Source organism: Dromiciops gliroides, chromosome 2 (genome assembly GCF_019393635.1).
Source record: "Dromiciops gliroides isolate mDroGli1 chromosome 2, mDroGli1.pri, whole genome shotgun sequence".
Classification (NCBI taxonomy): Eukaryota; Metazoa; Chordata; class Mammalia; order Microbiotheria; family Microbiotheriidae; genus Dromiciops; species Dromiciops gliroides.
Window position 1 is genome coordinate 696029615 of NC_057862.1, and position 26941 is coordinate 696056555.

The 26941-nt window shown below is 52.4% G+C and overlaps 2 protein-coding genes across 3 annotated transcripts in view; one reads left to right on the forward strand and one right to left on the reverse strand.

Annotated features, from left to right (window-relative positions):
- SMC6 (structural maintenance of chromosomes 6) overlaps window positions 1–3208 on the reverse strand; it is a 61443-nt gene extending 58235 nt beyond the window's left edge. For both annotated transcript variants that reach the window (XM_043984736.1, XM_043984735.1), the window contains exon 1: window positions 3016–3208. The gene's annotated coding sequence lies outside the window, so the exon portion shown is untranslated. The remainder of the gene's footprint in view (window positions 1–3015) is intronic.
- Window positions 3209–3476: 268 nt separating this feature from the next.
- Window positions 3477–26941, forward strand: part of GEN1 (GEN1 Holliday junction 5' flap endonuclease) — a 29857-nt gene continuing 6392 nt past the window's right edge. Inside the window, exons 1-7 of the mRNA XM_043987411.1 lie at window positions 3477–3571; window positions 9910–10155; window positions 10747–10930; window positions 14660–14836; window positions 15608–15718; window positions 22461–22534; window positions 24508–24599. Of these exons, the coding sequence (XP_043843346.1) occupies window positions 9995–10155; window positions 10747–10930; window positions 14660–14836; window positions 15608–15718; window positions 22461–22534; window positions 24508–24599 (799 nt within the window). The 5' untranslated portion in view covers window positions 3477–3571; window positions 9910–9994. The remainder of the gene's footprint in view (window positions 3572–9909; window positions 10156–10746; window positions 10931–14659; window positions 14837–15607; window positions 15719–22460; window positions 22535–24507; window positions 24600–26941) is intronic.

Sequence of the window (26941 nt, forward strand, 5' to 3'; positions counted from 1 at the left end):
CAATCAACGTAACAATTGTGAATCTGTAAATTCACAAAGTCAACTGACATAGGGCAGGTTACTCAAACAATCTCTCAGAAGAGACTGCCAGTGATCTGCAGACTAACTGACTGGTATTATATATTAACAAAGGGATCAATTAAGACTAAGTGGGTGGGGCAGCTAGGTGTTCCAGTAGATAGAGTACCTGCCCTGGAGTCAGGAGGACCTGAGTTCAAATCCGGCCTCAGACACTTGACACTTACTAGCTGTGTGACCCTGGGCAAGTCACTTAACCCCAAATGCCCCACACACACAAAAAAAAGAAAAAAAAGACTAAGTGGGTAAAAGATGCAACTTGACCACAGACCATTCTAGACACTTCATAATTCACAAGAAAACATCCAATGCACAGGTTTTAACATTATGGTGGTAGTAGTAGTAGTAGTAGTAGGCCTCCGTCAGTCGAGGACGACCATGGATCACCCCCTTGAAGAGCCACAGGCCAGTGTGGCTGCGTTGGAGTGTCCTCTCCAGAGCACTGGCCTGGGCGCATCAACTGGCAAACACGCTGTTGCCCACGCAGCAGGTTTTCCCTCTCCGAGACATTGGTGGATCCACAGGAGAGGCAGAGCCAACCCAGTTTGGCACCAGAGCCGCTGCAGGAGTTGCCGGAGGGATGTGATATCCAACATCCAACTGCCTAAGGGACTCTGACTCCCGATTTTTCCTCAGGGTTAACTCCTGAAGCCTTTCCCATAGATGGGTAGAGCCACAAGGCAGCGGAGGTTTCAAATCAGAGTTTCCTTCCCTTAGGCGGCTCGCCTGCCAAGGCTGACAAGCCCCACCTGCCCGAAGCGACTGATTTTCAGGCGCCAGTGACCGGCCTTCACCCCTTCTCCTGTTAGTGGAAAAGTTCCGCCACGAGAAGGCCAGGAGTTGGGCCTCTAACATTATGGTAAGTAGTCTCTAATAACTTGATTAATAATTTCATAATACCCAGACCTAAAGGAATTAAAATTTGCCACTCCCTTAACAGCAGTTCATAAACAATGATTTCCCAGAATTTACAATTCAAGAAAATTTAGAAACACATATTAATATTCACAATAGCACAAATTTAAAACAAAATGTTAAATACTAGTCGGATAATATTGTGAGAAAACTGGTGTAATAACCATTAATATATAAATAGCAATTAATGTGTAAAGTACAGTAGTAGTCATAATAATTTAAAAAACCACAATATTAATTTAGCCAAAAGTATTTCCAAATTACCTTACTTGGAAAATCATTCTCCCCATTCCTACACATAGCCTTTAAATTCACAGCTCTCATAGTCTGAACAGACATTACTACACAACACAAAAAGCCCACTTAGCAAAAAGGTCATATATAGCGGCCAAATGAAATGACACAAGACACATGTGGCTCAGAGGATAATTACTGGGGACTATACAGAAGACTTTACTGGTGTGGACCCACAACGATTAGTGAGAGGTCAGTTCAAACTATGCCACGCTAAACTCTCTCAGTCACTGGGGTTAAAATACCTTATTCTAAACTGCAGGGCGTGGAGGAGCACTGAGGAGGACTTTAAGCAACTTCTGCTCCGTCAAGTTTGCGACAAAACATTATCATTACAGTTTCCAACAAACGTACGAGGGCCCTGTCATTCACAAGAACCCGGATCCGAAAAAGAACCTGCCATCTTCACCCTATTTCAAATACAAGCGTTCTCAACTTATTCTTTGGGGCTTCCTGTTTTGAGACCCCCTGCTCTCAATACTTAGGAGCCTATTCCCATCGATCCTGAGCAGCAGGATAGGAGTGCACAGCCAAGGAGGCTGGAGCTCACTCGATCAAACCTGGATTTCCCAAATAGGACGGTCCAGAATCGCGCCTGTTACGTTCGCATTTTTTACCCCAAGCGCTTCCCTGCTTTCTTTGATCGCTTTGGTCTTCAGCTGAACCGCTGCCAAAGATGGAAAGCCTGTCTCGGGCTTTGGGCGCTACCTCGGCACGAGGATTGCAACATTGTAACGGAAGCCCGCCGCAGAGCCCCTTCCAAGCCTTTTCAGGCCAGGGCCCAGTCTGGCGCTGCGCTGGCTGATGGCAACATTTAGATGCCAACCCGTGATCAAAGAGGAGAGTCCCTTCTGACAGGCGAACCCTGGTGGCACCGCCAGCTCCAAGGAGCGGGGTCCATTCTTAGGCCCCTCCTCCTCTCTCAGGCCCGAGGCTTTGCCGGCTTCTGAGTGCAGGAATCTGCAGCCCCGATATGTATCACCGGAGCCCTTAGGTGCCGGCCGGCCTCCGAGGGGACCCCCGAGCAGAACCCCTCCTCTGGGGGCCCACAGAACGGGGGGGGGGGGCTCATTCCCGTGGCAGCGAGGCCGCGGGCCACGGCAAGGGACCCTCTAGGACAAAGATCAACCAGCGGGTCTCTCCCGAAGACCCCGAGCGGCCATATTCGGGGCCCCGCGGGGCCGGGGTCATCCCGGGCCCCGAGCCGCAGCCCCGGCACCCGGCGTCATCCCGGGCCCCGAGCCGCAGCCCCGGCACCCGGCGTCATCCCGGGCCCCGAGCCGCAGCCCCGGCACCCGGCGTCATCCCGGGCCCCGAGCCGCAGCCCCGGCACCCGGCCTCGCCCGCCTCCGTTTCCGCCTCCGTCCGATGGCCCAGAGGACTCCGGCTCCGGAGCCGCCTCTCGGGGGTGCGCCGCTGGGGGCCCGAGGGTCGCGCCCGTGCCCAGGGGCTTCCCGCTCGGCGGGTACAGGGTGTCCCCGGGAGCTGGGGCAGGAGCTGCCCTTGCCCTCGTCCTGGCACACAACAGGTGCCCAAAGTGCCCGCAAACGAGACGGGGCTCGGCCAAGGCCCGCGGCCCTCTCCGGCCCTGCCCCCAGCCTCAGGGCCCCCGGACCCTCCCCGGGTCCGTCTCCGCCTGCGCCTGCGCCGCCCCCCCACCCCGGCGCCCCCCCCCTCGAGGCCGGGCGCCTCGGCCCCCCGCCGGGACAGCCCACCCGGGCCCCCTACCTGGCCGGGCCCCGAAGGAGCCGCTACGCGGGGCTGCTGGCGGGGCCGAGCGGCGCGGCCGAGCGGCGCGGGCTCGCTCTCCTCGCACGATGCCGGCGCTCCAGCCTTCACGCCCCCGCGGCTGCTCCCGCTCAACTGAAACCAGGAAACAAGGGTTGCGAGGAGGAAATAGCGGCTCTCCCGCGGAAGGGGAGGGGCCGCGGCCAGCGCTCGCTCTGCGCCTGCGCAGTCATCGCTCCGCCGAGCCGCGCCACCCCCGGGCCTCAGCTAGGGAGCTGCGGCTTCCCGCGATTTCCAGAGCGCAGCCAGTCCGGGGCAGCACTGCGCCTGCGCCGCACGGGGCGGGCGTCGGGAGGCGGGACACAGGGCTCCTTGGAGCTGGAAGTGGGAGGTGAGGGGAAGGGCGAGAGAGAACGGCGCTTCCGATTGGTAGAGAGAACCGTCCATCCTCGGGAGGGCGGGGCCAGGTCCGAGCGCCAATTTGGAAAGTGGACGTCTGTGCGGGCCTTGTCCTCGGAGGCTTCCGCGTCCGCGCCCGCACACAGGCGCGCCTGCGGTAAGTAAGGTGCGGTCCGAGGAGGGAAGAGGAAGAAGCCCCGAGGGGGAAGGGGTCCGATGGGCCGGCCGAGACCCCGCCACGGCTCCTCCTAAATGGGCTCCCCGCTGAGATGGGCGGGGGGGGGGGGGGGGGGGAGATGCGATGGGCCTGGAGCCCCGCCCCTCACGGCCACGTGACCCTCCCTACTGCCCTGGGCGAACCCAGGCCATGTGACCCAGCCCTGCCAGTGATGACTGCTATGCTGGAGTCCCGCTTCTGGGGCCCTCCCAGGCAGGGCCCGCCCTCCTGTTCTAGGCTCCGCCCCCTGCCTGGCACAGTCCCTTCTGGGGCCCTCCCAGGCAGGGCCCGCCCTCCTGTTCTAGGCTCCGCCCCCTGCCTGGCACAGTCCCGTGTTCTAGCTTCTGGGGCCCTCCCAGGCAGGGCCCGCCCTCCTGTTCTAGGCTCCGCCCCCTGCCTGGCACAGTCCCGTGTTCTAGCTTCTGGGGCCCTCCCAGCACAGGCACCTCTATGTCCTAGGTCCAGGGGGCCCTTCCAGATAAGACACACTCTTGTGTTCTAGGTTCTGGGGGCCTGCTAGTACCAACACACTCCAGTATTCTCAGTCCTCGTTGTAATATCTCTGCATCCTAGGTTCAGGGGCCCTGCTAGCAGCCACATACCCCAGTGTTTTCAGTCCCAGCCCCAATACCTCAGCATTCTAGGTTCTGGGGCCCTGCTAGCACCCAGACACCCCAGTATTCTTAGTCCCAGCTTTGACACTGAGGCAGAGCTCTGAGCCAATGGCACGTTATGAAAGGGTCCCCAGTCCCCTCCAATGAAGCTGACCTCAGATCTTCCTCAGATCGGAGATGCCACCTTCCTCCAGGCCCTATCTTAATTAATTTTCTTTTATGGGGGGGGAGAGGGCAATGAGGGTTAAGTGACTTGCCCAGGGTCACACAGCTAGTAAGTGTCAAGTGTCTGAGGCCATATTTGAACTCAGGTCTTCCTGAATCCAGGGCCGGTGCTCTATCCACTGCACCACCTAGCTGCCCCTCAGGGCCCATCTTTATAAGGTTTGTTACCAACTCTGTTACATGGACATTCTAAAAGTACAGAATTCTGTTGGTGACATATGGTGCCTACGATAAGGTAAACAGGAGTGGCCGGGGGGTGTCTCCTGCTCACGGGTAGGAGGTGCAGAAATGACACCGGGCCTTTCTACTCACGCGGGCTTTAGGCTCAAGGTTGAACAGGACAGGATGCAGCTGCTGCGGTTAGCGATCCTGCGATTGTGCAAGTGAGCAGGTAGTGTACATTGCCAGGAGGTTTGAAGCCCACCCTGAGACCCTCCCTGTCCCCATGGGATTGTGTGAACATCCAGCTCATTAATGGTGATTCTATAGGCTAGGGGTCCACAGGAATCATTTCTCACACATTACCCTCCTCAGTGTTCCAGGTTCCAGGGTCCCTCCTCATGATGACAGGCCAGCGTTCTATGTGCCGGCCAGCCTGGCACGCCGGTGTTCTCAGTTCTAGAGGCCCTCCTCATGATGACAGGCCAGCGTTCTAGGCTCTGGCCAGATTGGCACGCCAGTGTTCTCAGTTCTGGGGGCCTGTTCCATGATGACAGGCCAGCGTTCTAGGCCCTGGCCAGCCTGGCACGCTGGTGTTCTCAGTTCTGGGGGCCTGCTCCATGATGACAGGCCAGTGTTCTAGGCCCTGGACAGCCTAGCATGCCATTGTTCTCAGTTCCAGGGTCTCTCCTCATGATGACATCCCAGCGTTCTAGTCCCTGGCCAGCCTGGCATGCCAGTGTTCTCAGTTCTGGGGGCCTGCCCCATGATGACAGGCCAGCATTCTAGGCCCTGACCAGCCTGGCACGCCGGTGTTCTCAGTTCTGGAGGCCTGCTCCATGATGACAGGCCAGCATTCTAGGCCCTGGCCAGCCTGGCACGCTGGTTTTCTTAGTTCTGGAGGCCTGCTCCATGATGACAGGCCAGCGTTCTAGGCCCCGGCCAGCCTAGCATGCCGGTGTTCTCAGTTCTGGGGGCCTGCTCCATGATGACAGGCCAGTGTTCTAGGTCCTGGCCAGCCTGGCATGCCGGTGTTCTCAGTTCTAGGGTCACTCCTCATGATGACAGGCCAGCATTCTAGGCTCTGGCCAGCCTGGCACGCCGGTGTTCTCAGTTCTAGGGTCCCTCCTCATGATGACATCCCAGTGTTCTAGGCCCTGGCCAGCCTGGCACACCGGTGTTCTAGGTGCTCCTCCTCAAGCCTCTCCCAGCTCTGCCACCCCAGGATGGTACTTCTGCCCCATGCCTTGAATGGAGATTGATCTGACTTAGTTTATCTGCTGCTGTCTCCCACCCCACAGCATGAGGCCCTCCCCTTTCATTCAGTATGGGGTCCCCTTTCCTCGTGACCACCTGGGACTCGGGAGGACCTGAATTCAAATCCAGCCTCAGGCCCTTCCCCCGTGATTCTGGGCAAGTAAGCTCGAACAGCTCCCTGTCTCTGTTCCCTCATCCATAAAGTGGGTTCCATGATCACACCTACTTCTCAGGGTTGAATGGTGCCTGGCACCAGGAGGTGCTTGTCATTCTTGCTCTGTGATCCCCTTTTTACAGACTTTTACAACTGGTTCATTGGAGTCAGATCTAGAACTTAAACTCAGATCCTGTGACTCAAGACCCTGTGACTTTTGGTCTCCCTTTCCTGCGGCTGCACCTTCTCTGAGGGCGAGCCTCCTGTCCTGACCTCCGGGCCTCAGAGCTTGTCCACAGCAGCACCCGGATTCTGCCCGGCCCCATCTCTTCTTCCAAGACCTCTCCTGGCAACGTTGGCCTAGAGCCCCAGGGCCTTGTTCCAGGGCCCTCCCAGGATGCAGTAGGTGCTCATTATTGCAGCCAAACACAGAAGGCTCAAGAGAAGCCCTGTCTAGGCCGCTTTGACCGGTGTGGACAGGCCCTCAGCCCTCTGAGCATACACGTTCTCAAATGGAGCCCTGGGCTCCAAGTGCTGTGTGATTCACAGGGAAGCAGGCAGGGGCTCTGGGCCTGCCAAGTCACAGTCTGACTCAGCTTCGGAGCCCCTTGTTGTTCTGTGAAGACAAACTGTGCCAGGGGAGGTCGCAGGGTCCTGCGCTTTTCTCACCTCGTCCCGCTCTCCAATAAATCAGCAGAGCTGCCCGGCCTTTAGGGAGGGGGCCTGATTTATAGGGACCATATGGGGACATCAAAGCCTCCTTCCTTTTATAAACTCCCAGTGGGCATTTCCACACCTTCCCTCAAAGCTGGAAATTCAGATTCGAATCATGTTCATTTTTTCCTCCTAGAATATCCTGCTTGAGCCCGTCGTCTGTGTGATTTTGTTTTGTTTTGTTTGGAGGAGCTGGGGGGGGGGGGGCAGGAGGCTCGGCCTCCGTGTCCGTGTCCCAAAAGTAGCTAGTGGCTGGTGGATACAGTAGCAGTGACTGCCTGTGGCCTCCCAGACTCGGCCAGCGACAGTCCCCCAACTGGGCACCGTCCAACTCGGATCATCCCTCCTTCTGACTGTCCTCGAGGGGGCCCTGGCTCGTGAAGTCAGGTTGGACAGGGGTGGGGTTGCATTGGGCCTCACTGAGGGCCTGCAAAGAAAGGGCACAAGTCAGTTCACCCAGACAGATTGACTGGGGGCGCCTCTGACTGCAATTTCACAGCAAATGATGAGGAATTTAAGGGGAAAATACACCCCAAGGCAGGTGACCTTGTGGTACAGGGGCCTCCAGTCACAGCCTGGAGACACATAAGCCCCGAACATTGCCCCAAGCTCAGATTCTGGCCAGGCCTTCTCAGGTGAGGACATGCGCTCCTTAGGATTCTTCTTCTTGGGTGTGGGTGTCAGTAAATACTCATTGTCCCATCTGTTACTTGTACGACCTTGGGTGAGTCACTTAGCCCAGGGAGGGAGGGCCCAGATCAGGGGCCTCAGAAGCCCCCTGTCATTCCTCGTGGATTCTGTGAGCTGAGCTGCGCACGTCTTGAGTTTCACCCCCAGCCTCTCCCTCCCATCCTTGAGCAGCATCTGCTGGATGTGAATTCCGTGGTGTTCATGTGGACAGTCGTCCAGCAGACTGACCTCTCAGCTCCTCAGGCCCCATGGGTGACTCCCCAGCTCCCTCTCCACAGGCTCTTGTTCTCTCCCTCCTCTCCTCTTTCATCTTCAGTCACTTAACATGTAAGACAGAAGTGATCTGGAGATGGCTCCAAGGTTAAAACGTTGCTTCACACAATCTGTTCCCAGTCCAGACCCTCTGGCCAGTCAGTAAAGGAGAAGGGAAGGTGTTGTCCTCTCGTTAGCATTCATGTCTGCCCTTAGTGTAAGAAGTTCTGACTCGGGGCAGCTAGATGGCACAGTGGATAGAGCGCCGGCCCTGGAGTCAGGAGGACCTGAGTTCAAATCTGGCCTCAGACACTTAACACTTACTAGCTGTGTGAGCTGGGGCAAGTCACTTAACCCCCATTGCCTCACTAAAAAAAAAAAAAAAAGTTCTGACTCTCCTCTCCAGAAAGACAGACCACGCAGGACCTTGGGATCCAGCAGGCCTCTCTGGGAAAGGTTTTCAGAGCTGATGAGATCACGAGGGATTTACAGATGAGACAACTGAGGCTCGGGGAAATCCGGGTCTGGGCCGAGGTTTGAATTGGCCCATCTCAAGTATGACGGCAATATATATGGGGCATTCAGTGAATCACCCCCACACTTAGAGGGTATGAGACATCCGATTTGTAGGGGATGGAGATTTGGGTGAGGGGAGGTCCTCACATGATTGGAAGGTGAAGGCTGTGGCTTTCCTCACTGGGTGAGGCACAAGGTTTAGCTCATACATAGTCCCCGCCATCGAGAAGGGGGAGGGGGGTCTGAGGTAAAGCCAAGAAAGCTCCCATGGACCTGTGAGTCAGAGGCGCTGTTCCCTCCAGAGCCCAGGAGATGGCGCCTGTCCTTCATGGCTTGTGGGCAGTGCCTGGAGGATGTCCCTGAAATTCTTTGCAGGCTCGAGCATCCTTTGGGAGCCCTGGACCCTAGCGCTGGAAGGGACGGCCCTCCGTCTGAGGCTCGGCAGCCAGATAGGGGAGGAGGCACCAAGGGCTGGCAGCCCAGCCCACCCTCCCCCAGGAATGACGTGTGTGTGTGTGTGTGTGTGTGTGTGTGTGTGAGAGACCCCTCTGTAAATGTCCTACCAGAGAAGCTCTGCTCTAATGAAGAATCCCATCAGCTCCTGCTGGAAAAGGAATCCCAGGAGCTTCCCCTAGACCTGAGGCTTGGCCTCCAGCGCTCCCTCCCTACAGCCACAGGGGAAGGAAGCCTTGTGGAGATGCTGATGAACACAAAGTATGGCTGAAGGGCTTGGAAACCAGCAGGGGTGTGCCTGCATGTCAGAAGGGAGGCAGGATGCTAGGTGGCAAAAGGCATGAGAAAGGGATCCAGAGACCAGCCTTGCTGAGAACAAGGATCCATGGAGGTTCCTCTCCCAGTCCCAGATCCCTTTGGTTCCTTTGGCCTGGTAAGAGATGGTGACAGGCCGTGCTCTGCTTCTCTCATTGATTACCAATTGGTATATCTCGCCAACTAGAAGTACTGGCTCCCAGAAGTACATAGAGAATCCAGAGGATGACGGGCTTGAGGTCAGAGAGGCCCTGTGGCAAAGGGGCAACCCACCGCTCCTCGGGGGAAAACCCTTTTTCTTTCCGTCACAGGGTCCTCCTGAAGGATTCCTTAGGCATGGGACAGGCTCCTTGTGGAGTCTTGAGTCACCTTTCCTCAGTGTGCCCCCCTCGACCTCGGGCACTGACGCGGAGGGGACCATCAGCCCCTGCTGTTGGGGGCCCTGGTCAGGGGCTCTCGCTTGCCCTTCTTCCCTCCTTCCCACTCAGTTCCCTCCCCGTGGCCTTCCATGAGCCGGGCTCCTGTTGGACTTGATCATTGATCTAAGGCCCGTGGGGGGTGACCTTAATCCCATGTCTGTGTACGGACATTCGAGTCCATCTGTAAATGCGGGACTTTCTTCACAAGCCTAATGCTCTCGACTGATGTGAGGATTCCCCCGAGCTTCTCTCCTGATGGGGCAGCCTGGTCCACTGTGTCTTCTTCAATCTAGGAATGACACGTGTGATTCCCACCCTTCCACATCCTTTCTTCCAAGACGGGCGTGGAGGGCACGAGTTCACCCTTTCCTGTCTCTTCACTGCTGGTCATGTCCAGGGCTGCCTTTACTTGTTGACGATTGTTGAGTTTGTACTAAACTTTAACCGAGCACTAGTACAGGGGAAAGAAGTCATCAGCTCTTTTTATGACTTTTCCCACGTAACATCTAGGTTTCTTATTTGGGACCATTGACTGCCTCTGTTCACCAGCTTTCCTACCATCGGTGCTTTGAGATTGGCAGCAGGGAAGACCAGAATGGGGGTCAATGATTTGTGGCAAATTTTGGAGCCCGTTAAACAGCATGCCCATCTCCGGAGCCTCCAGGGGAAAACTCTTGCCGTTGACCTGAGTCTCTGGGTGTGTGAAGCACTTACGGTCAAAAAGATGGTTGGCGCCGTTGTCAAGCCCCATCTCAGGTGCGTAGGGATTCTTGGTCACCATGTCCATCCACCATGACCTTGGTCCTTATAAAAGATGGTTGGCACTATCTCAGGCACATAAAGATCCAGTGTTGCCACATCCACCCACCAGGGCCTTGCTTTTTATGTCTTGCTGCTTCTGTCGGGTGTGGTGGGGTTGGGTATTGAAAGTGTAGCATCCCTGGATTTGATGCTCTGCATTCAGGACACACAACACATGAGGAGATAGGCAAGCATTTCACTGCACACTCATTCTGGGTCAGGCACCGTGTGAGAGACTGGGGGTGCAAAGCAGACACGAACCATTCCTGCCCACAAGGTAGACAGAGTAAGTCCAAAATCATTTCCAGGCCTGTTGGTGGGGGAGAACAACAGAGGGAGGCATGAGGCCCAGCCTGCCTCCTACCCCAGTGGAGCAGAGAGACCTCGCATAGAAGGGAGTGCCCAGGAACAGTGAGCCAAGCAGATGGGAGGACCAGAGAGTGTAAAGAGGGGGTCACGGTCTAGGGCAGCCAAAGGCTCAGGGCTAGGCACCCGACCGCTTTTCTCAGAGCATGGCAGTTCATCAAAGCCTGTTTGTGCTTTCAGGAACTTATTTTTTCGGATCTCGTCTCTCACTTTAATGGGAGTAAAACTACTCTTTGTCATGGAAGGTGAGGCTCCCAGGCTGAAAGCAGATGTGATGAGCAAAAGGAACGAGGCCCGATATGGGCCCCCTCAAACCCGGGCCCACAGACCCACAAGATCCTGCTTCAAGGCCTTCTTAAAAGAGGTGAGCAGCTGCAGTCAGGAAGCCAAATGTCTGCCCCGTGTGGTCAGAGAAGGGAAGGACGGCTAAAGTCTGAAGAGAGTCCCAGTGCAGAAATGGTGATTGATGCCGCAGGATGGGCTTTGGCCAAGCTCCAGGCATCGTTGGCTTTCTTCTCTTACTTAAACTGGTAAAATGTTAGCACTTATTACACTTAGCCAACCCCTCCAAATTGGTGAGGCTGCTCTGGGTCTTCCATATGAATGTGATTTTTACACTGGTCTCTCAAGCACGGAATATGCCAGTTGTGATTACAGAAAATCATCATTACTTACCATCATCAAATCTGGTCCCAAATATCCATGTGCTCTGCACGAGGTACTTACTACTTAATGCTATGAGTTTGACTCTTCCTTCTTAGGGAAGTTCTTTTCTACCACTCCTTTTGTTACAAGAGAAGGATCTTTTCTGACAAATTCTTTTTTTTTTTGGTAATTTCTTTCTTTTTCTTTTTTCCCCAGGGGGACCAAGTTTTTATTTTATTTTAATTTTTTTTTAGCAACAAACATTTATTTTATTTTTTTCTAGTTATGTGTAAGGGTACATTTCAATATTCATTTTCATAAGATTTAGAGTTCCAAATTTTTCTCCCTCCCTCCCTCACTTTCCTCCCTCCTCCACAAGATCACAACCAGGTTATATATGTACAATCCACAAGTGTTCTTTTTATCAGTTCTTTCTATAGGGGTGCATAGTAAGCTTCCTCATTAGTTCCTTGGGATTGTCTTGGATCATTGCATTGCTGAGAGTAGTTAAGTCATTCACAATTGCTCATTGAACAATACTGCTGTCACTATGCACAATGTCCTACCAGCTCTGCTCACTTCACTATACATCGATGTTCATTAGTCTTTCAAGGTTTTTCGGGGATCATCCTGTTTGTCATTTCCTGTAGCACAAGACCATTCCACTACAATCATATACCACAGCTTCTTCCATCATTCCTCAATTGATGGACATTCCCTTGATCCTCAATTCTTAGACTCCACCAAGAGTTGCTATAAATATTTTTTGTACAATTTTTCCCCCTTTTCTCTTTTTCATGATTACTATTGTTAACTGTTTCCCTTCCATCCTATTCCCTTCCCCATGACATTTATTCTATTATCCCTCTTCTTTCATCCTATCCCTCTTCAAAAGGGATTTGCTTCTGTCTGTCCCCTCCCCCACTCTACCCTTCCTTCTTTTGCCCCTCTCTCTTTATCCCCTTCCCCTCCTATTTTCCTGCAGGGTTATTGAGATTGCTCTATCCAATTAAGTGTGTACATTATTCCCTCCTTGAGTCAATTCTAAAGAGATTGAGGTCTTTGAGCCAATTCTGATGAGTGTTAGGTTCATTTATTGCCCAGATTAAATAGATTATTCCACCCAGTTGGGTGTGTCTGTTAGTCCCTCCTTGAGGCAACTCTGATGGGTTTAAGGTCTTTGAGCCTTCTCTGATGAGCATAAAATTCATTTATTGCCCTGCTCCTCTCCCATCTCTTCCCCCACTCCATAAGCCTTTTCCTGTTTCTTTCCTGTAGGATTTCACTTCTGCCCTTCCCCCTCCCCCAGTACATTCCCCTCACCCCTCAATTTAACCCTAAAGATGTCATCATGGGACAGCTAGGTGACACAGTAGACAAAGCACCACCCCTGGACCCAAGGGGATCCCAGCCTCAGACACAAGACAGTCACCCACCGTATGACCCCAGGTATGTCCCCCAACTCTAAGTTTTTATAGTTCTCTAGGGTCTTGTATTTGAAAGTCACATTTGCCATTCAGTTCAGGACTTTTCATCACAAATATCTGAAAGTCCTCTTTTTCATTAAAGTCCCATTTTTTCCTCTGAAAGATTACTATGAGTTTTGCTGGGTAGGTGATTTTTGGTTGTAATCCCAATTCTTTTGCTCTCTGGAATATCATATTCCATGCCTTCCTATCCTTTAATGTAGAAGCTTTAATGTAGATCTTGTGTTATCCTGACTGTGGCTCTACAGTACTTGAATTCTTTCTTTTTGGCAGCTTTTCAAGCTGTTGACTTTTTTCTCATGTCTTTCCTGCATCCCCCTCATTTCTCTTTCCATTTTTTCCTCTTCCTCTCTAACTCTATCTTCAAAGTCCTTTTTGAGCCCCTCTATGGCCTGAGACCAATTCATATTTTTCTTGGAAGCTTTAGATATAGGGGCCCTGACGTTGGCATCTTCCTCTGAGGGTGCCCCTTGGTCTTCCTTGTCACTGAAGAAACGTTCTATGGTCCTCACCTTTCTCTGTCGGCTCATCTTGCCTTTCTTTTACTTGGCTTTTAGCTCCTTAAAGTGGGGCACTGTTTCCAGGCTGCAGTATCCCAAGCTTCAGAAGTCCCAGGTGGTATGATTTAAGGAGGATCAGGTTCTTCACTCACCTGGCCTATTCCCTGGTCTGTAGATGACCCCGGACCAACTTGCCAATCAACCAGCTTTGTGTGTTGTGGTTGTCAGCTCCAACGAGCCTGTGCCCCTCCCCCACCTGGGCCACTGCTACTCAAGCCTACCCCCTGGTTCTCAGCAGGGGTGAAAAATCCAAGTTCTGCCTCAGCACCAGCATAGACCCCTGTAGTCTCCCCCCTGCTCAGGGCTCAGCCCACTCACCAGACTGAGCTTAGTTCCAGACAACACTGGCGCTTCAGCTGATTCAGAGGCTCTGGGGGGTCTGCTTCTCTGGTGAGGCCTTCCTGGGACTGGATCTGTGTCAGGGTGACGGTGGGGTTGGGCCTGACTCCTGTATCAGCACAGCAGCTCCCTCCTTCTGACCTTCCAAGCCGTTCTTTGTTAGAAGATGATTTCAGCACATTCTTCTGTGAGTTTTGCTGCTCCAGGCCTTGTCCTATGGTGTTATTTGGATGTTTTTTGGAGCGATCGTGTCATGAGTTTGAGAGCTCACTTCTGACAAATTCTTAATGGATGGATTGAACATGGAGAATATGAAGGACAATATAGTCAGCATTCATATTCCTCAAACTTTGCTGATGTTGTGTTTCTGAGACCGAGCCTCCTTAATATCCCATTGGTTCTAGTCTTTTAGTTTAGATAAAGAGAAACAAGGAAGCATAAACAGCAATGGTCATGGTCCCAAGGGTTTCCTGCCTTGACTTTGAATGGGAACATTTGGCTTTCTAATGCCAGAAGTCCCCAAGACAGAGTGGGCAGGGAGCCAGAGACTGCAGCCAGCTGAGTGACCTAAGCCACATCACCTAGAGAGTGTTCTCAGGCACAAGGCAGGAAGTGTCATAGCAGCACGAGAAATGAAGTTGTTCGTCATGTCCTAAGCCCGTTGAAACATCACTAGGTGTTAACCTTGAGACGAAAGAGTGCGAGGCTGCAGTTCAAGTCACTATCATTCGAAGATTATCAAACCTGTGTTATCTCTTTCTCTGTCTGCTCCTATCACCTGTCCATCATCCATTCATCTCTCTAAGGCGCCTGTCTGTTTTATCTGTCTTATCTATATCATCCATCCATCCTGGATCCAGCTCTCTATAATCTCTGCGTTTGGAATTTGTGCGTTCCCAAAAGGTTGATTTTCAACTTATAAATTGCTACCACTGGGCATCGTGATGCCCAGAGAAGTGGCTTCCAGGAGACAAAAACTAGCTCATGCAGAAAGTTCTTAACACCTGCTCCTTGGTAGAATGATTGGAAGCAGCCCCTAATTTGGGTGGATTCTGTTCCTAGTGCCTTGACCTGCTGGAGTGTCTGGGAATTCCCTGGGTTCAGGCAGCTGGGGAAGCCGAGGCCATGTGTGCTTATCTCAATGCCCATGGCTACGTGGATGGCTGTCTCACCAACGACGGGGATGCTTTTCTTTATGGGGCGCTGACTGTCTATCGAAACTTCACTATGAATACAAAGGTAGGTTTTGTCCTTTATGTGTGTTTTCAAAAGTTGCTTTTTCTTACTGTTAATATTGTCAAGTGGTTTAAATGGGGGGGGGGCGGGTCAGTATGTGGATTTCACAATGGCCTCGGGCATATGGCACGGTGACCAGAGCCAGCGAGGTCGAGAGGCAGGGCCTGCCTTGGGTGCATCCTGGAGTGTGGCCTTGGGCGGGCAGGCCCCTTGTCAGAAGTGTCCTCCTGCATCGGTAGAGGCCGTCCCCTCTTTCAGTGAAGTCACGGATCTTTCCCCCGGTGCCTCCAGTTGTGAGTAGTGAGCCCTGGGCACAGAATGTGAGTCCATCGCCAGATGCAGAAAATGGCAGCTCTTGGGCACCACAAGGACCCTGGCCGTGGAGCCCAAGACACCTGTGTCTGCGTCTCACTCAGTGACTGTGTGATCAGCCCTAAGTAGACGATGCCACCTCCCAGGCTTCACCATCCTCCTGTAGACAGTGCAGGCTGGGACTAGAGGTGAGGCTGCTTAACCTTGTCTGTGTCCTGGGCCCTGCCGGCGGCCGGTGAAGCCTCCCCATGACTCCTTGGGGCACCATCGCCCCAGTACGACATGGTCCTCCCTCCTGTCTCTGCCATGGTGTGGTTTTGGGTTTCTTCTACACACACACACACACTCACACACGTGTGAAACAGCAGAGAGCTCCAAACAGTGTTTTTGAAGGAGACTCAGACCCATAGGAATCTATGACTTTTTGGAAGATTCAACTCACATGCACTCACTTCCTTTTAGGACCCCCATGTGGACTGCTACGTGATGTCCTCGATTGAGAGGGAGCTGGGCTTGGATCGAGACTCCCTGATCGGTCTGGCCGTGCTGCTGGGCTGTGACTACCTTCCAAAGGTAAGCTGTGTTGTTCACTATTCACGTGGACGCTAGCCCCGCCCTGGTGCCCATCATGCCTCAGCCCACTGGTTCCCAACAGTCTTGAGCGTGACTGCAACTTTGATGTTTGTGTACCCCCATGCTCATTTTACTCTGGGTTTTGCCACTGACTGAGATAGATCCTTGATGACAGAGCGGCCACGCTTGGTGCCCGTGTGGGTTCCCAGACCCTTGGCTGCCATGACCCCCTACTTAGCTCCCCAGGAATGGGACCCGCAGGTCTTTGCTTTGTGTGTGTTTCATGTTTACTTCCAGGGGTATAAGTGCCCCCGCCCCCCTGTCACCAGTAGAGAGTCAGGCCCCCAAAGGCAGAAGCTTCTACATTTTTGTTTCTGAAACCCTAGTAGAGCCTCCACAGAGGTTTGATGAGTGAATTTATGAAGCCGGTGGGTCTCAAACATTTTGGACTCTGGACCACTAACTCTTAGAGAAAGACCCTGAGGAATTATAGGAAATGAAAGCAGATGAGTTTTTAAACATGTTTGTGAATTCTTTTAAAAGAATCATAAGCCCATCCCCTGATAACATGAGGAACCATAAGGAGAAGCGTGGCGGTATGTCACAGGCTGTTGCCAATCCCTTTAACATCTTGCTTAATAAGAGGTGTGTGGTTCCTCTCGGCTGCTTCTGTACACAGCTGCTTGTGATATGTTGTTTTGGTTGAAGTACATGAAGAGAATCTTGCCTCACAGACATAGAGTTGGAAAAGCCAAGAGTTCTTAAAGGGGCAAACAACAGTACTCTTATCCTCGGGCTCCCCTGACAGGGTCTCAATGGACCACGTGTCAAGACTTGCCGTGGAAAACCATAAGCCATTTCCTCCGTCTAACATAGCAGCATGGAGGGGTGGAGGAAGCACTGAATAAATGTGTTGAACGATGAATCCCCAGAGGTGAGAGGCATCGGAAAGGGATGCCGGCAGCCGCCTCATCCTCTCCCCCACCACCAACGTGGCAGGTGATTGATTGGGTAAAAATAGGAGTCTGGTACAGCTGCATAATGAAACGAAGACCACCAATGGAGTGTCCATCTGGTGTGCAGTGTCCTACCTAAAGGACCCATGCCATTAATAAAACACATTTTAACCTGACTTAATGCCCAGGTAGTCTCAACTACAATAGACATCACGGCTTTGGAAGGACCAAGCCAGGGCTCTCCCCCGAGGCTTAAAACAATTTCTGATTTCATCAGTGTGAGCCCTTCCTCCTAGGAGAGAACACAGTCTCTCTATGGATCAGTAGGGCATCTTTGAGGGTCACTCGTGCTGCCACATGAGGGTGAGAGGCCCCTCCAAAGCAAGGCTGGCCCTCAAATAATGGGGGGCTCTTCAGTCTTAGGAGGTGCTCCCCTAACCCAGCCTCAAACCCATTCTCTCGAATTCTGGCCAGTGTTTTTTTCATTGGCTCAGAAAAGTCACCCTGACATCTGTGGTACCTCAAAGTAAGCCTGAAGTGGAGCCTGAATCATGGGTAGGAAATTGATGTTTGTCTTTTTTCCAGAACTTTGGTAACTGTAAGAACTCCATTTTTTTTTTTTTTTTGGTGGGGCAATGAGGGTTAAGTGACTTGCCCAAGGTCATACAGCTAGTAAGTGTCAAGTGTCTAAGGCTGGATTTGAACTCAGATCCTCCTGAATCCAAGGCCGGTACTCTATCCACTGCGCCACCTAGCTGCCCAAGAACTCCTTTTTCTGCACATAATAGCAATCTTTGCAGCTTCCTCTGTTTCTTAACACCTCCTTCTCATGTGGTTTTCTGCCCTCACACCCAGTGACTTTAGATTTGCTACTGCATGGGAATGGCCTCATGTTTAATTGCACAAGGTAGCTTCGCCTGTCTGGGGGCCTCTTGGCTGCCATTGGCCTCGCTCGTGAAACGCTTGGGTTTCTCACTGAAGATCTTGTCCAAGGGGCTCCCAGGCCGTGCAGTTATTCTAGTCAGCGAGCATTAGGGGTTGTGGACCTTCGTGTAAGGAGGTCGTTCTTCGGGTTTAGAAACTTTCTGGTAGCCTAGAGTGCCTGAGAAGGTGTTCGTTAGCACATGCCCTGTGACAAACCTTGAGCAGAGTTCTGGGGAGAGAAATACCAAAGCAAATGGTTTCTGGTCCTCAGGGAACTTACAGTCTTCTTTACTTTTGAAAAATAATCACATGTACTTCCACCCCCTTCTCCCACTAATAAACATTTGTTTTCTTTTCTACCTAAACCTCCCTTCTCCCGCCCCCCCCCCCATTAAAAAAGGAAAACAAACCCCTTGTAACAAATAAACACATCAAAACCAAACAAGTTCCCACACTGGCTGTGTCTGTGTGCACTCTGAGGCTGTCCTTACTCTTTCCCGAGGTGAGAGCACCTCTCATCATGGGCCCTCAGGAATCATGGCTTGCTACTGCATTGATCCCAGAGGGAAGATTTTCAGAATTATCCAAAGAACCCAAGGGTGGTGGGCTCACAGTTTATATGCCCTTCGAAGAGTAGGTATTTCTGAGGGTGGCAGTCCATTCTGATTGCTTAACAATCGGTGAGACAATGGATATTCCAGCCAGAAGCTGGGCTATATTACAGTGAGGGTTTGGGGTACATGACTTGGGTCACCCAAATCTTGGTCAGAGACTTATCCATTTCCTTATCACTTGTCTGACAAAAGGGAGAATCAATACTTCTCAGACCTGTCTGAGCAAACACAATAAACAGGATTATGCCCATTGGCCCAAACTTGGAATGTCTTTGACTGTCTGACTAGGTCTTGGCCTGGGTCAAATCTCTGAGAGAGATTTCCCACACTTGTTGGTTTCTGCATGATGAAGCAGAAAAGAGGAAAAACCTTGGTCCTGATAGAATAATTAGTTATTAAATGCAAGAGAGAAATACTCTTTTCTCACCATGTGTTGATTCTCCCTCAAACTCCCCTGCCCCACCTCACCCCAGCTCCACACAGAGATGGTCATACCTTTGGTCTTGAAACCAGTCACAAAAGGACCCCTGGTATAGACCTAGTGGTGGTATTGCACAGTGAAAGGATACACAATTTTATTTCTCTTTGGGCATAGTTCCAAATTGTTTTCCAGAATGGTTGGACCAATTCACAGCTCCACCAACAATGTATTAGTGTCCCTCTTTTTCTACCTTCCTTTTTCCCGCACTTGTCATTTTCTTTTTGTGATCTTAGTCAAAAGGATGGGTGTGAGGTGGTACCTCAGAGTTGTATTAATGTGCATTTCTCTCATCAGTGGTGATTTAGAGCATTTATTCATATGACTGTAGATAGCATTGGGTAGCTAGGTGGTATAGTGGATAGAGGGCCAGGCCTGGAGTCAAGAAGACTCATCTTTCTGAGTTCGAATCGAGCTTCAGACACTGACTAGCTGTGTGACCCTGGGCAAGTCACTTCACTCTATTTGCCTCAGTTTCCTCATCTGCCAGATGAACTGGAGACAACAGCAACAACAATTGATAGCTTTGATTTCTTCTTTTGAAAACAGTCTGTGGATATACGTTGACCCTCTTTCAGCTGAGGAATGGCTCGTACTTTTATACATTTGACTCGGTTCCCTGTATGTTGTGGGGAAAATGGCCAGGGTTTGGGTGGTTTGGGGTAGGGGTCCTTGGGCATTCCTCTTTAAAGAATGACACCATCTCACACACAGATCCAGTTAGAATAAAATAATAGTTTATTTAGGCGCTAGAGGAAGGAAACCAAGAGAGAAGTCATACTTCTTTTTTGGGGAGACAGCATGGCACAGAGACGTGGTTCTCTGAGATAACTGTCTCCTAGAGCAGGAGGAAGGTAAATATTTTTATAGACAACTGATGGTGGAGGGATCAATGGGGTGATCATCTGACTGTGCAAAGTTCCCTTATTGGGGGTGATCACCCAAGGGTGGGGCATCCCCCACTGTTGGTGGCTGGGGGAAGTTGGGCAAGAGGTGGCTCTGATCTCTCAAGCTATCTCCATCCCCCTGGCACCACCACACCTAATGGGCTTATTTCCCCAAATGGTGGGGGAGACTGGAATGAAGGGTTGTGGTCCTGGAGTTGACTCAGTCCTGATCGGGTGCTGCTTGTCTCTTTAGGTGTGCCTGTCCTTTGGTTTAGCTTCTCAAGAAGGTTCCCTGAATTTCCCCAGAAAACTTTGGAGGTACCCCAGGCCCATAACATTATATATTTGAAAAATTAGTCAGTCTTTTATTGGAGAAACTTGCTGTAAAAAAAAAAAGTTTTTTCCCCAGTTTTGTTTTCCTTCTAATCTTGACTACATTGGTTTTGTCTGTGCAAAAACTTCTAAATTTAGTGTAATAAGAATTATCCATTTTTCTTTTAGATCCTCTCTATCTCTTCCTTTGTCTATAAATCTGACAGTTAAAATTTCCCATGCTCTTCTGATTTGCTTATGGTGTCACCCTTTATGTCTAAATCGTGTTCCCATTTTGACCTTATCTTGGTATATGGTGTAAGATGTTGGTCTCTACCTAGTTTCTGCCAAACTGGTTTCCAGTTTTCCCAACAATTTTTGTCAAACAGTGCATTCTTGTCCCCAAAGCTTGGATCTTTGGGCTTATTCCTTTGTTAATGATGTCCTATTTATCCTGTAGAGAGCTCACCTTGTATCTAACTTGGCTGCTTGCCGTCTCCCCCATGGGATTGTAAACTCCATGAGGGCAGGGGCTGTCTTTTGCCTCTTTTTGCATCCTCATTGCTTGGCACACAGTAGGTGCTTAATCCATGTTGACTGACTGACTGACTGACTGAATGTGGAGGAGGCAGTTGGAGAAGAAGAACCATTTGTTGAAGCCTGGGGGTTTAATCCATCTTGACATAGTGAGTGTTACGACTGTGAGGTCTCCTGACGCTGACCTAGAAGGACAGAAGGAGTTTTACAATATTATTGGTCACCCACTGAGTGTTTTTTAGAGTGTTTCCAGGTTTGTAACCAGGTCTCTACAGAGGGATGGGAAGGTAATCCCAGAGAGGAGGCACTGGGTGAGGTGTCTTACAGAAAGCGGCACTTGGACCCTTGACCTTCACCCCTAATGGCTGCCAAGGCCTTTGGTCTTAGAGGGGAGAGTTCTCTATTCTAACCCAGCAGGTGAGCAGGACCTCACCATTTGTCCTTGACAGACTTAACGCTGGAAAACCGTTTTTAAAGGTTCAGATGAGAGACTGTGGGATTGGCAGAGGTTAGACGCTAGCATTTCCCACAGTGCATCAGACTCCGTTAGGTCCCTTGAGTGGTTGTTGATTTTTATTATAAAACTTTTACCTCCAGAAGCCGTTATTCTTTTTTTCTCATTATTCTTTGTGTTGAATTTCTCTAAATGAATAAAATGCTTGTTAAAATAATAGTAATTTTTTTAAAATTGTGATGTATAAGTCAGTCAAACTCTGAAGCCTCATCAGTGAGGGATGACCTTGGGCTCTGGAAGATTATGTACCAGAAGACAAGGTTGCCGGGCTGGCCAGGTTTAGAGTGTGGTTGGTGACTCAAGTGTAGCGCAGGCTTGGTGCCCAGAGCAGCTGCCATCTGTCCCCTCGGAATTCTAGCAGCCACAGGGTGGTTTGGGCGCTTCTTCCTTGAGTATTAGCCAGACTCCATTAGCTTTTTTTGTTTTTTTTTAAAGGCCCTCAGACGGAGGGCTGTCCCTTCCAGCGCTAGGGTCCAGGGCTCCCAAAGGATGCTCGAGCCTGCAAAGAATTTCAGGGACATCCTAGTCATTTGGCCTTCCCACCATCACTCATCTTCTTATTTATTTATTTATTTGTTCATTTATGTAGTTGTTTGTTTATTTTTGAGGGGCAATGAGGGTTAAGTGACTTGTCCAGGGTCACACAGCTAGTAAGTGTCAAGTGTCGAAGGCCGGATTTGAACTCAGGTCCTCCTGAATTCAGGGCCGATGCTCTATCCTCTGCGCCACCAAGCTGCCCCCTCTACTAGCTTTTAGGAAGGGGTGGGGACACCTTCTCCCACCGCGCCCCAGCTTAGCAAGGGCAGGCTGCAGAGAGGAGAGCCCGTGGCATCTGCAGGCCCTTGGTCTCCTGGTGTTTCCTGCTGGTGTTTCCCTTGGATATGGTGCAGCTTCCTCAGGGTCTCCCTGGGGAGACCCCAGTCAGCCATTCTGGGGAAGCCGTTAGCACACCGAGGAAGGATGAAACCTTTTACTTTCTGAAGTTTAGAGACCTTCCTTTGCTCAAGGCCTTGGCCCTTCCCTCTGCCCTGATCCTCTCAGGAGCCTGGCTGGACCATCTCCTGCTCTAGGTCGCCGGACCCTGCCTAGCTTGTCCCTTTGAGGAGCCTCGGGTATCCCAGCCCGGCCCTTCCCAGGGCACTGTCTCCTCTCTGTGCAAATGGCCGTGGCTTTTTCTCCTTAGATGAACCCTTATTTCAGGGCCTTTGGTTGGTGGATTCAGCAGTGATCTCACCTTTGTTCACATTCACTCTCGTCCCTCTGGTGTGGAACACGCCTGTCCCCCTGTGTTCTGGGACATTGTCCTGGGCCCCAGCAGCCACAAGGACCTGAGTGGCTCAGTCAGCCACAGTGTCGCCACTTCTGCATTCGAGGCCTCACCTGTCAGCCTTGGAACAGAGGTGCTCATTTCCCTGAGATTGTCCATGCAGGCGGCCATCGAAGCCTCCACCGTGCTTCCCTTGGTCCCTGTCATCAGAGGGGCAGCGCTCATGCCCCCCTCTTTTTTCTCCTTTCTGCAGGGGGTTCCTGGAGTCGGAAAGGAGCAGGCATTGAAACTTGTGCACTCTTTGAAAGGACAGAGCTTACTGCAGAGGTAAAAGGCAGAGTGAGCTTGAAGCTGTCCCTGCGACATTTCCAGTGTAACCGTCCGCCCTTGTCGGAGCTGCTCCCTTCTCATTCCCTGGTCCGACCTCATCGGGAGCGGAGCAGCCCCGTGGGGGGGGACCTGGAAGGCCAGAGAGGGGCCAGAGGAGGGCAGCGAGGCAGGCAAAGCCTGGGGCTCCCTGCAAGGTGTGGGATGGCTGCCCAGGGAGGCCCAGAACGCGGCCCTTCACTGCGTGTGCTTAGAGGCGCTCGTGTGCAGGAGGGCTCCAACCAGGCCTGTCAGCCTCGCCCCCAGGGAGGACCAGGAGCAAGAAAGGAAGGGAAGAAGCATTGATTGAGTGCCTCCTGTGTACCAAAAAGAGACAGCTCCACTGTCAGGAGGCTGATGTTCTCACGGGGGAAGGGAGGACGGAGGAGGGAGGGAGGGGTGTGAAGTGCCTACAATGTGCCGGGCACTGTACCACTCTTCTCATTTGATCCTCACAAGAACCATGGGAGATAGGTGTTCTTATCATCCCCACTTTACAGATGGGGAAAAGGAGGCAGACAGGCTGAAGTAACTCGTCCAAGGTCACACAGCTAGCAAGTGTCTGAGGCCAGATTTGGAGTTGGGGACGGGGATGGGAAAGAAGGACATCAACCATGGCAGTCAGGGGCCGGCCTAGCGGAGGAGTGGTTGGCAGTGACATAGGGTGGTTCAGGGTGAGGAGGGCCCCAGTGCAGCGGGAAGTCCTGGGAGGAGCCTGGAGCTCTCTGTTGAAAAGCATGGACACTTGAAGTCCGTGAGGTTAGGAGAGGGCCAGGAGGACGGGGGCACGGCAGCGGAGAGAGGTGGGTCTGGGCTGGCTCCGAGGGGAGCATTCTCGGGCTGGGCCCGCTCGGGAGGGCTCCCGGAGCAGGGCAGGGGTCGGCTAGAGCAGTGGCCGCTGAGGACCCCTCCAACTCTTTACAGGCTGGGCTTTGTCTTTCCAAAGTGGCTTCATTTGCACAGTGTCTAATTCAGATTCTCCACGTTCACCTCCAGTGCCACCCTGTGCCTCCTTTTGTGTTTGGTCTTTGCCTGCACCTCTCATGATCAGCATAGCGGGGATGAGTCCAGTTAGGAGTAAAGTATTTCACTTACGTCGAGTTGTAACCGTCTGCCTGGAGCCAGCTACCTTTAAGGAACGGCAGATCCACTGTCCAGAGCGTCTGTAACTTCTGAGTTATGTCAGCTTCTTTCTAAATCCACTCTAGTGGTCGACACGGCATTACATATGTACGTACACAGGTGGAGCCGCTCATCCACCATGCTCTGCTCCTCCGGGAGATACTCAGAGTAAATGCTCCCCCAAAGCCCGGTCCAGCCCATGTTCTAATGAGCCTAACTCAGACCTCAGTAATTCACGTAGGATGATACATGAGGTGCAAAGAGGGTGCTTTGTCGCCTACTTTTCCCAATACTCATTGTCACTCTACAAAGGGAAGACAGAGTTTTGAAGTCAGTAAGTGAGATTAAGTAAGGAAGAAGGTCTGAGCTCTTTGAGAATCCTTTTCATCGCATTTGTAGGTAGAACAGCACTCATTTGCAGCTCCCCTGCTGTCCCCTCTCCTCCGTTCCCAGCAGAGGGGACCATAGGAGAGAGCGAGAAGGAGGCCAGGTCCCTGGACTGAAGCAAGGAGGTTAGCCTGCTGTCTCTCCCACCCTCATGCGATGGTGCTGCCCTTTGGCTGGGCCGCCACAACCCGCCCTCTCCTGGGAGAGCTTCGTGAGGGGGTTGATTTGGGATGTCCTCCTCCTGCAGTTGCGAGTGAGAGGTTTGGGGACCAGTTTCCTTCCTGGACTTTCTCGTCCTTGTCTGTAAAGTGGGGCCGCTCTACACTCTCTACCCCATGGAGTTTGGAAATCTGATGCTTGAGAGAGAACTGGGCGGCCCAGATGCCCCTGCCCGCCCCCACTTTATTGTTCTGTCATCTTTCCAGGTTTGATCAGTGGAAGGAGGAGTCGGACAGCCTTGACCTATCCCCGGCCACACTTAGAAAGCCGGCTCATTGCTCTGTGTGTGCCCATCCAGGTGGGTGGACGTCTCGGGTGTTGTCCTTGTTCTGTCTCTTCTGGTGTTCGGTCGTTGTGGGTGGCTCTTGGTGACCTGAGGTTGGTCACGCACCAGGCCCTTCTATCCTCCGAGGTCTCCCAAAGTCTGTGCAAGTTGATGTGTGTTTTCCTGACCCCGTCCATCCATTTCATCCTCTGCCATCCCCTTGTCCTTGTGTCTTCAGTCTTTCCCAACAAGGGGGTCTTTTTCCGACGAGCCCCATCTTCTCATTGTGTGCCCAGAGTATTTCAGCTTCAGCATCTGACCTTCAGTGAAGAGCCTGAACTCATTTCTAAGTCTTGACTGTTTTGATCTCGTTTCTGTCCAAGGGCCTCTCAAAAGTCCTCTCCGGCCCCACGGTGCCCATGTTGATTCCGGGGCGCTCGGCTTTCCTTGTGGTCCAGCTCTCTCAGCCATACCTTGCTCCTGGAAAAATCATAGTTTGGACTCCATAGACCTTTGTTGGCAAGGGGAGGGCTCTGCTTCTTAGCGCACTGTCCAGATTTGCCGTAGCTTCCCTTCGGAGGAGCAAGCGCCTCTGAACTCCACGGCTGCAGTCGCCCAAGAAGGGGAAATCTGGCCCCGCTCTCGCCTCTTCTGGCTCCCTTTAAGGGGGGGGGGGGGTGATGGGACCAGTTGCCAAGACCTTAGTATTGGACTTCAGCTCGCAGCCGGCTTTCCCACTCTCATCAAGAGCCTCTTAACGCTCCTTCCTTTCTGCGTCAGTGGGATCAGCTGCATAGCTGAGACTGTGGCTGTGTCTCCTGGCACCCTTTGTTCCTGCTTTCGATTTGCCCAACCTGTCATTCCCCATGATGCCCTCTGCATTTCAGTTAAACAAATGCAGTCTCACCCTCCTCTTCCAGTCTTGAGCCAATCAGCTGTCCCATGGTCGGCTCCGCCTTTGCTCCTCGGGAGATGAGCCTGGTCCTCCCGTCCCCTTTGAGGACTTGCACATCTGGTTGTGATCTGCAGAGTCACAGGCTCCCGCGTGGTCAAAGAAGCAGAAGGAGATGTTTTCTGGGCCGCCCTTGAGGATTCTTTTAGAAACAGAATCACGGAGTTCTCTGAGCTGTCAGAAATCCACAGGGGAAGCGCTGGGGATCTGTGCCCGGAAGGTAGATAGTGCTGCCCTCCAGAGCCCAGTGGGTACCAGGGCAATCTCACTGGTACCTGTTCCTCCAGGCCTCGTTCCTGATATTCTGGCCTCCAGAACCGTTGGATGAGAAGAGGCGTTCTCAGGCCTCTGCCTTTGGCTTTCCAGGCCTGTCATCAGGTGCCGCTGCTTTCTCCAGTGATCTCTGGAGAACCCGATGCTCCCTCCTCTTCCTCGCTCTCTCAGCCATCCTGGGCACTTTGGACTTCTTCTCAGCTCTGTAGCCATGCCCCCAGTTCTGTCCTAGGCCTCTCTTCTCTCCCATGTGGGTCTCGTCAGCCCCCGTGCGTTCAGGCATCATCTCTGCACACGCACTCCCCCACCTCCCTCCAAGGGCACACTCTCTCCCACCTTTGGTCAAGCATTGCCCTCAGGATGTCCCCGAGCCACATCCACGTGCCCACAACAGAACTTGGGATCCATCCTGCAAACCCCCATCTTCGCACCGCCATTCCTGCAGATACCCAAGTGCTTAGCTTTGGTGTCGTCCCTGGCCCCTGTCTCTCCCTCCCCCACTCAGCCGGTCGCTCGCCAAGCCTTGTCATTGACTCCTCTGTGTGCACGGCAGCTTCCCTGGTCCAGACCCTCCTTGCCTCCCGTAGGCCCAGAGCCTCCTGAGGGTCAGTCCTGCGGCCCATTGCAGCCCATCCCCCCAAGCTCCCTGCCCCTTTCCGGTCCTTCTGCTCCTAGCCAGGGCTCCCCTGCGCTGCCCCCCACCCCCAGTGGCCCAGCTTTGCCGACCCGCGTTTGCTCCTCACCCCACACACTGGCTGCCGTGCCCATAGAACTCTTCCTGCTCATTGCCATCTCTTCCTTTGAGGCCTGGGTCCCACACGACCTCCTCCCGGAGGCCTCCCCTTGAAGGTTACTTGGTCCCCATCTGCCCTGGACATTGTGTGTGCTGGTGTATGCCCACGTCATTGGAACGTGGGCTCCTGGAGGGAGCATCTGTCTTCCCGGTCCGTGTCCCTAGCATCTCGCACAGTGCCCAGCCTTGATGGAGGTTTAGTAAAACCTTTCGGTAGAATGCTTATGGATCATTATCTCATCCTTTTAAAACCTTCTGCTCTGTGTGCGTTGTATCATGTACATGATATATCACCACGAGGGGAGTGTACCCACCCCCGATGATGGGATGCGCTGCTGCAGAGACCCTGGCTTGGAG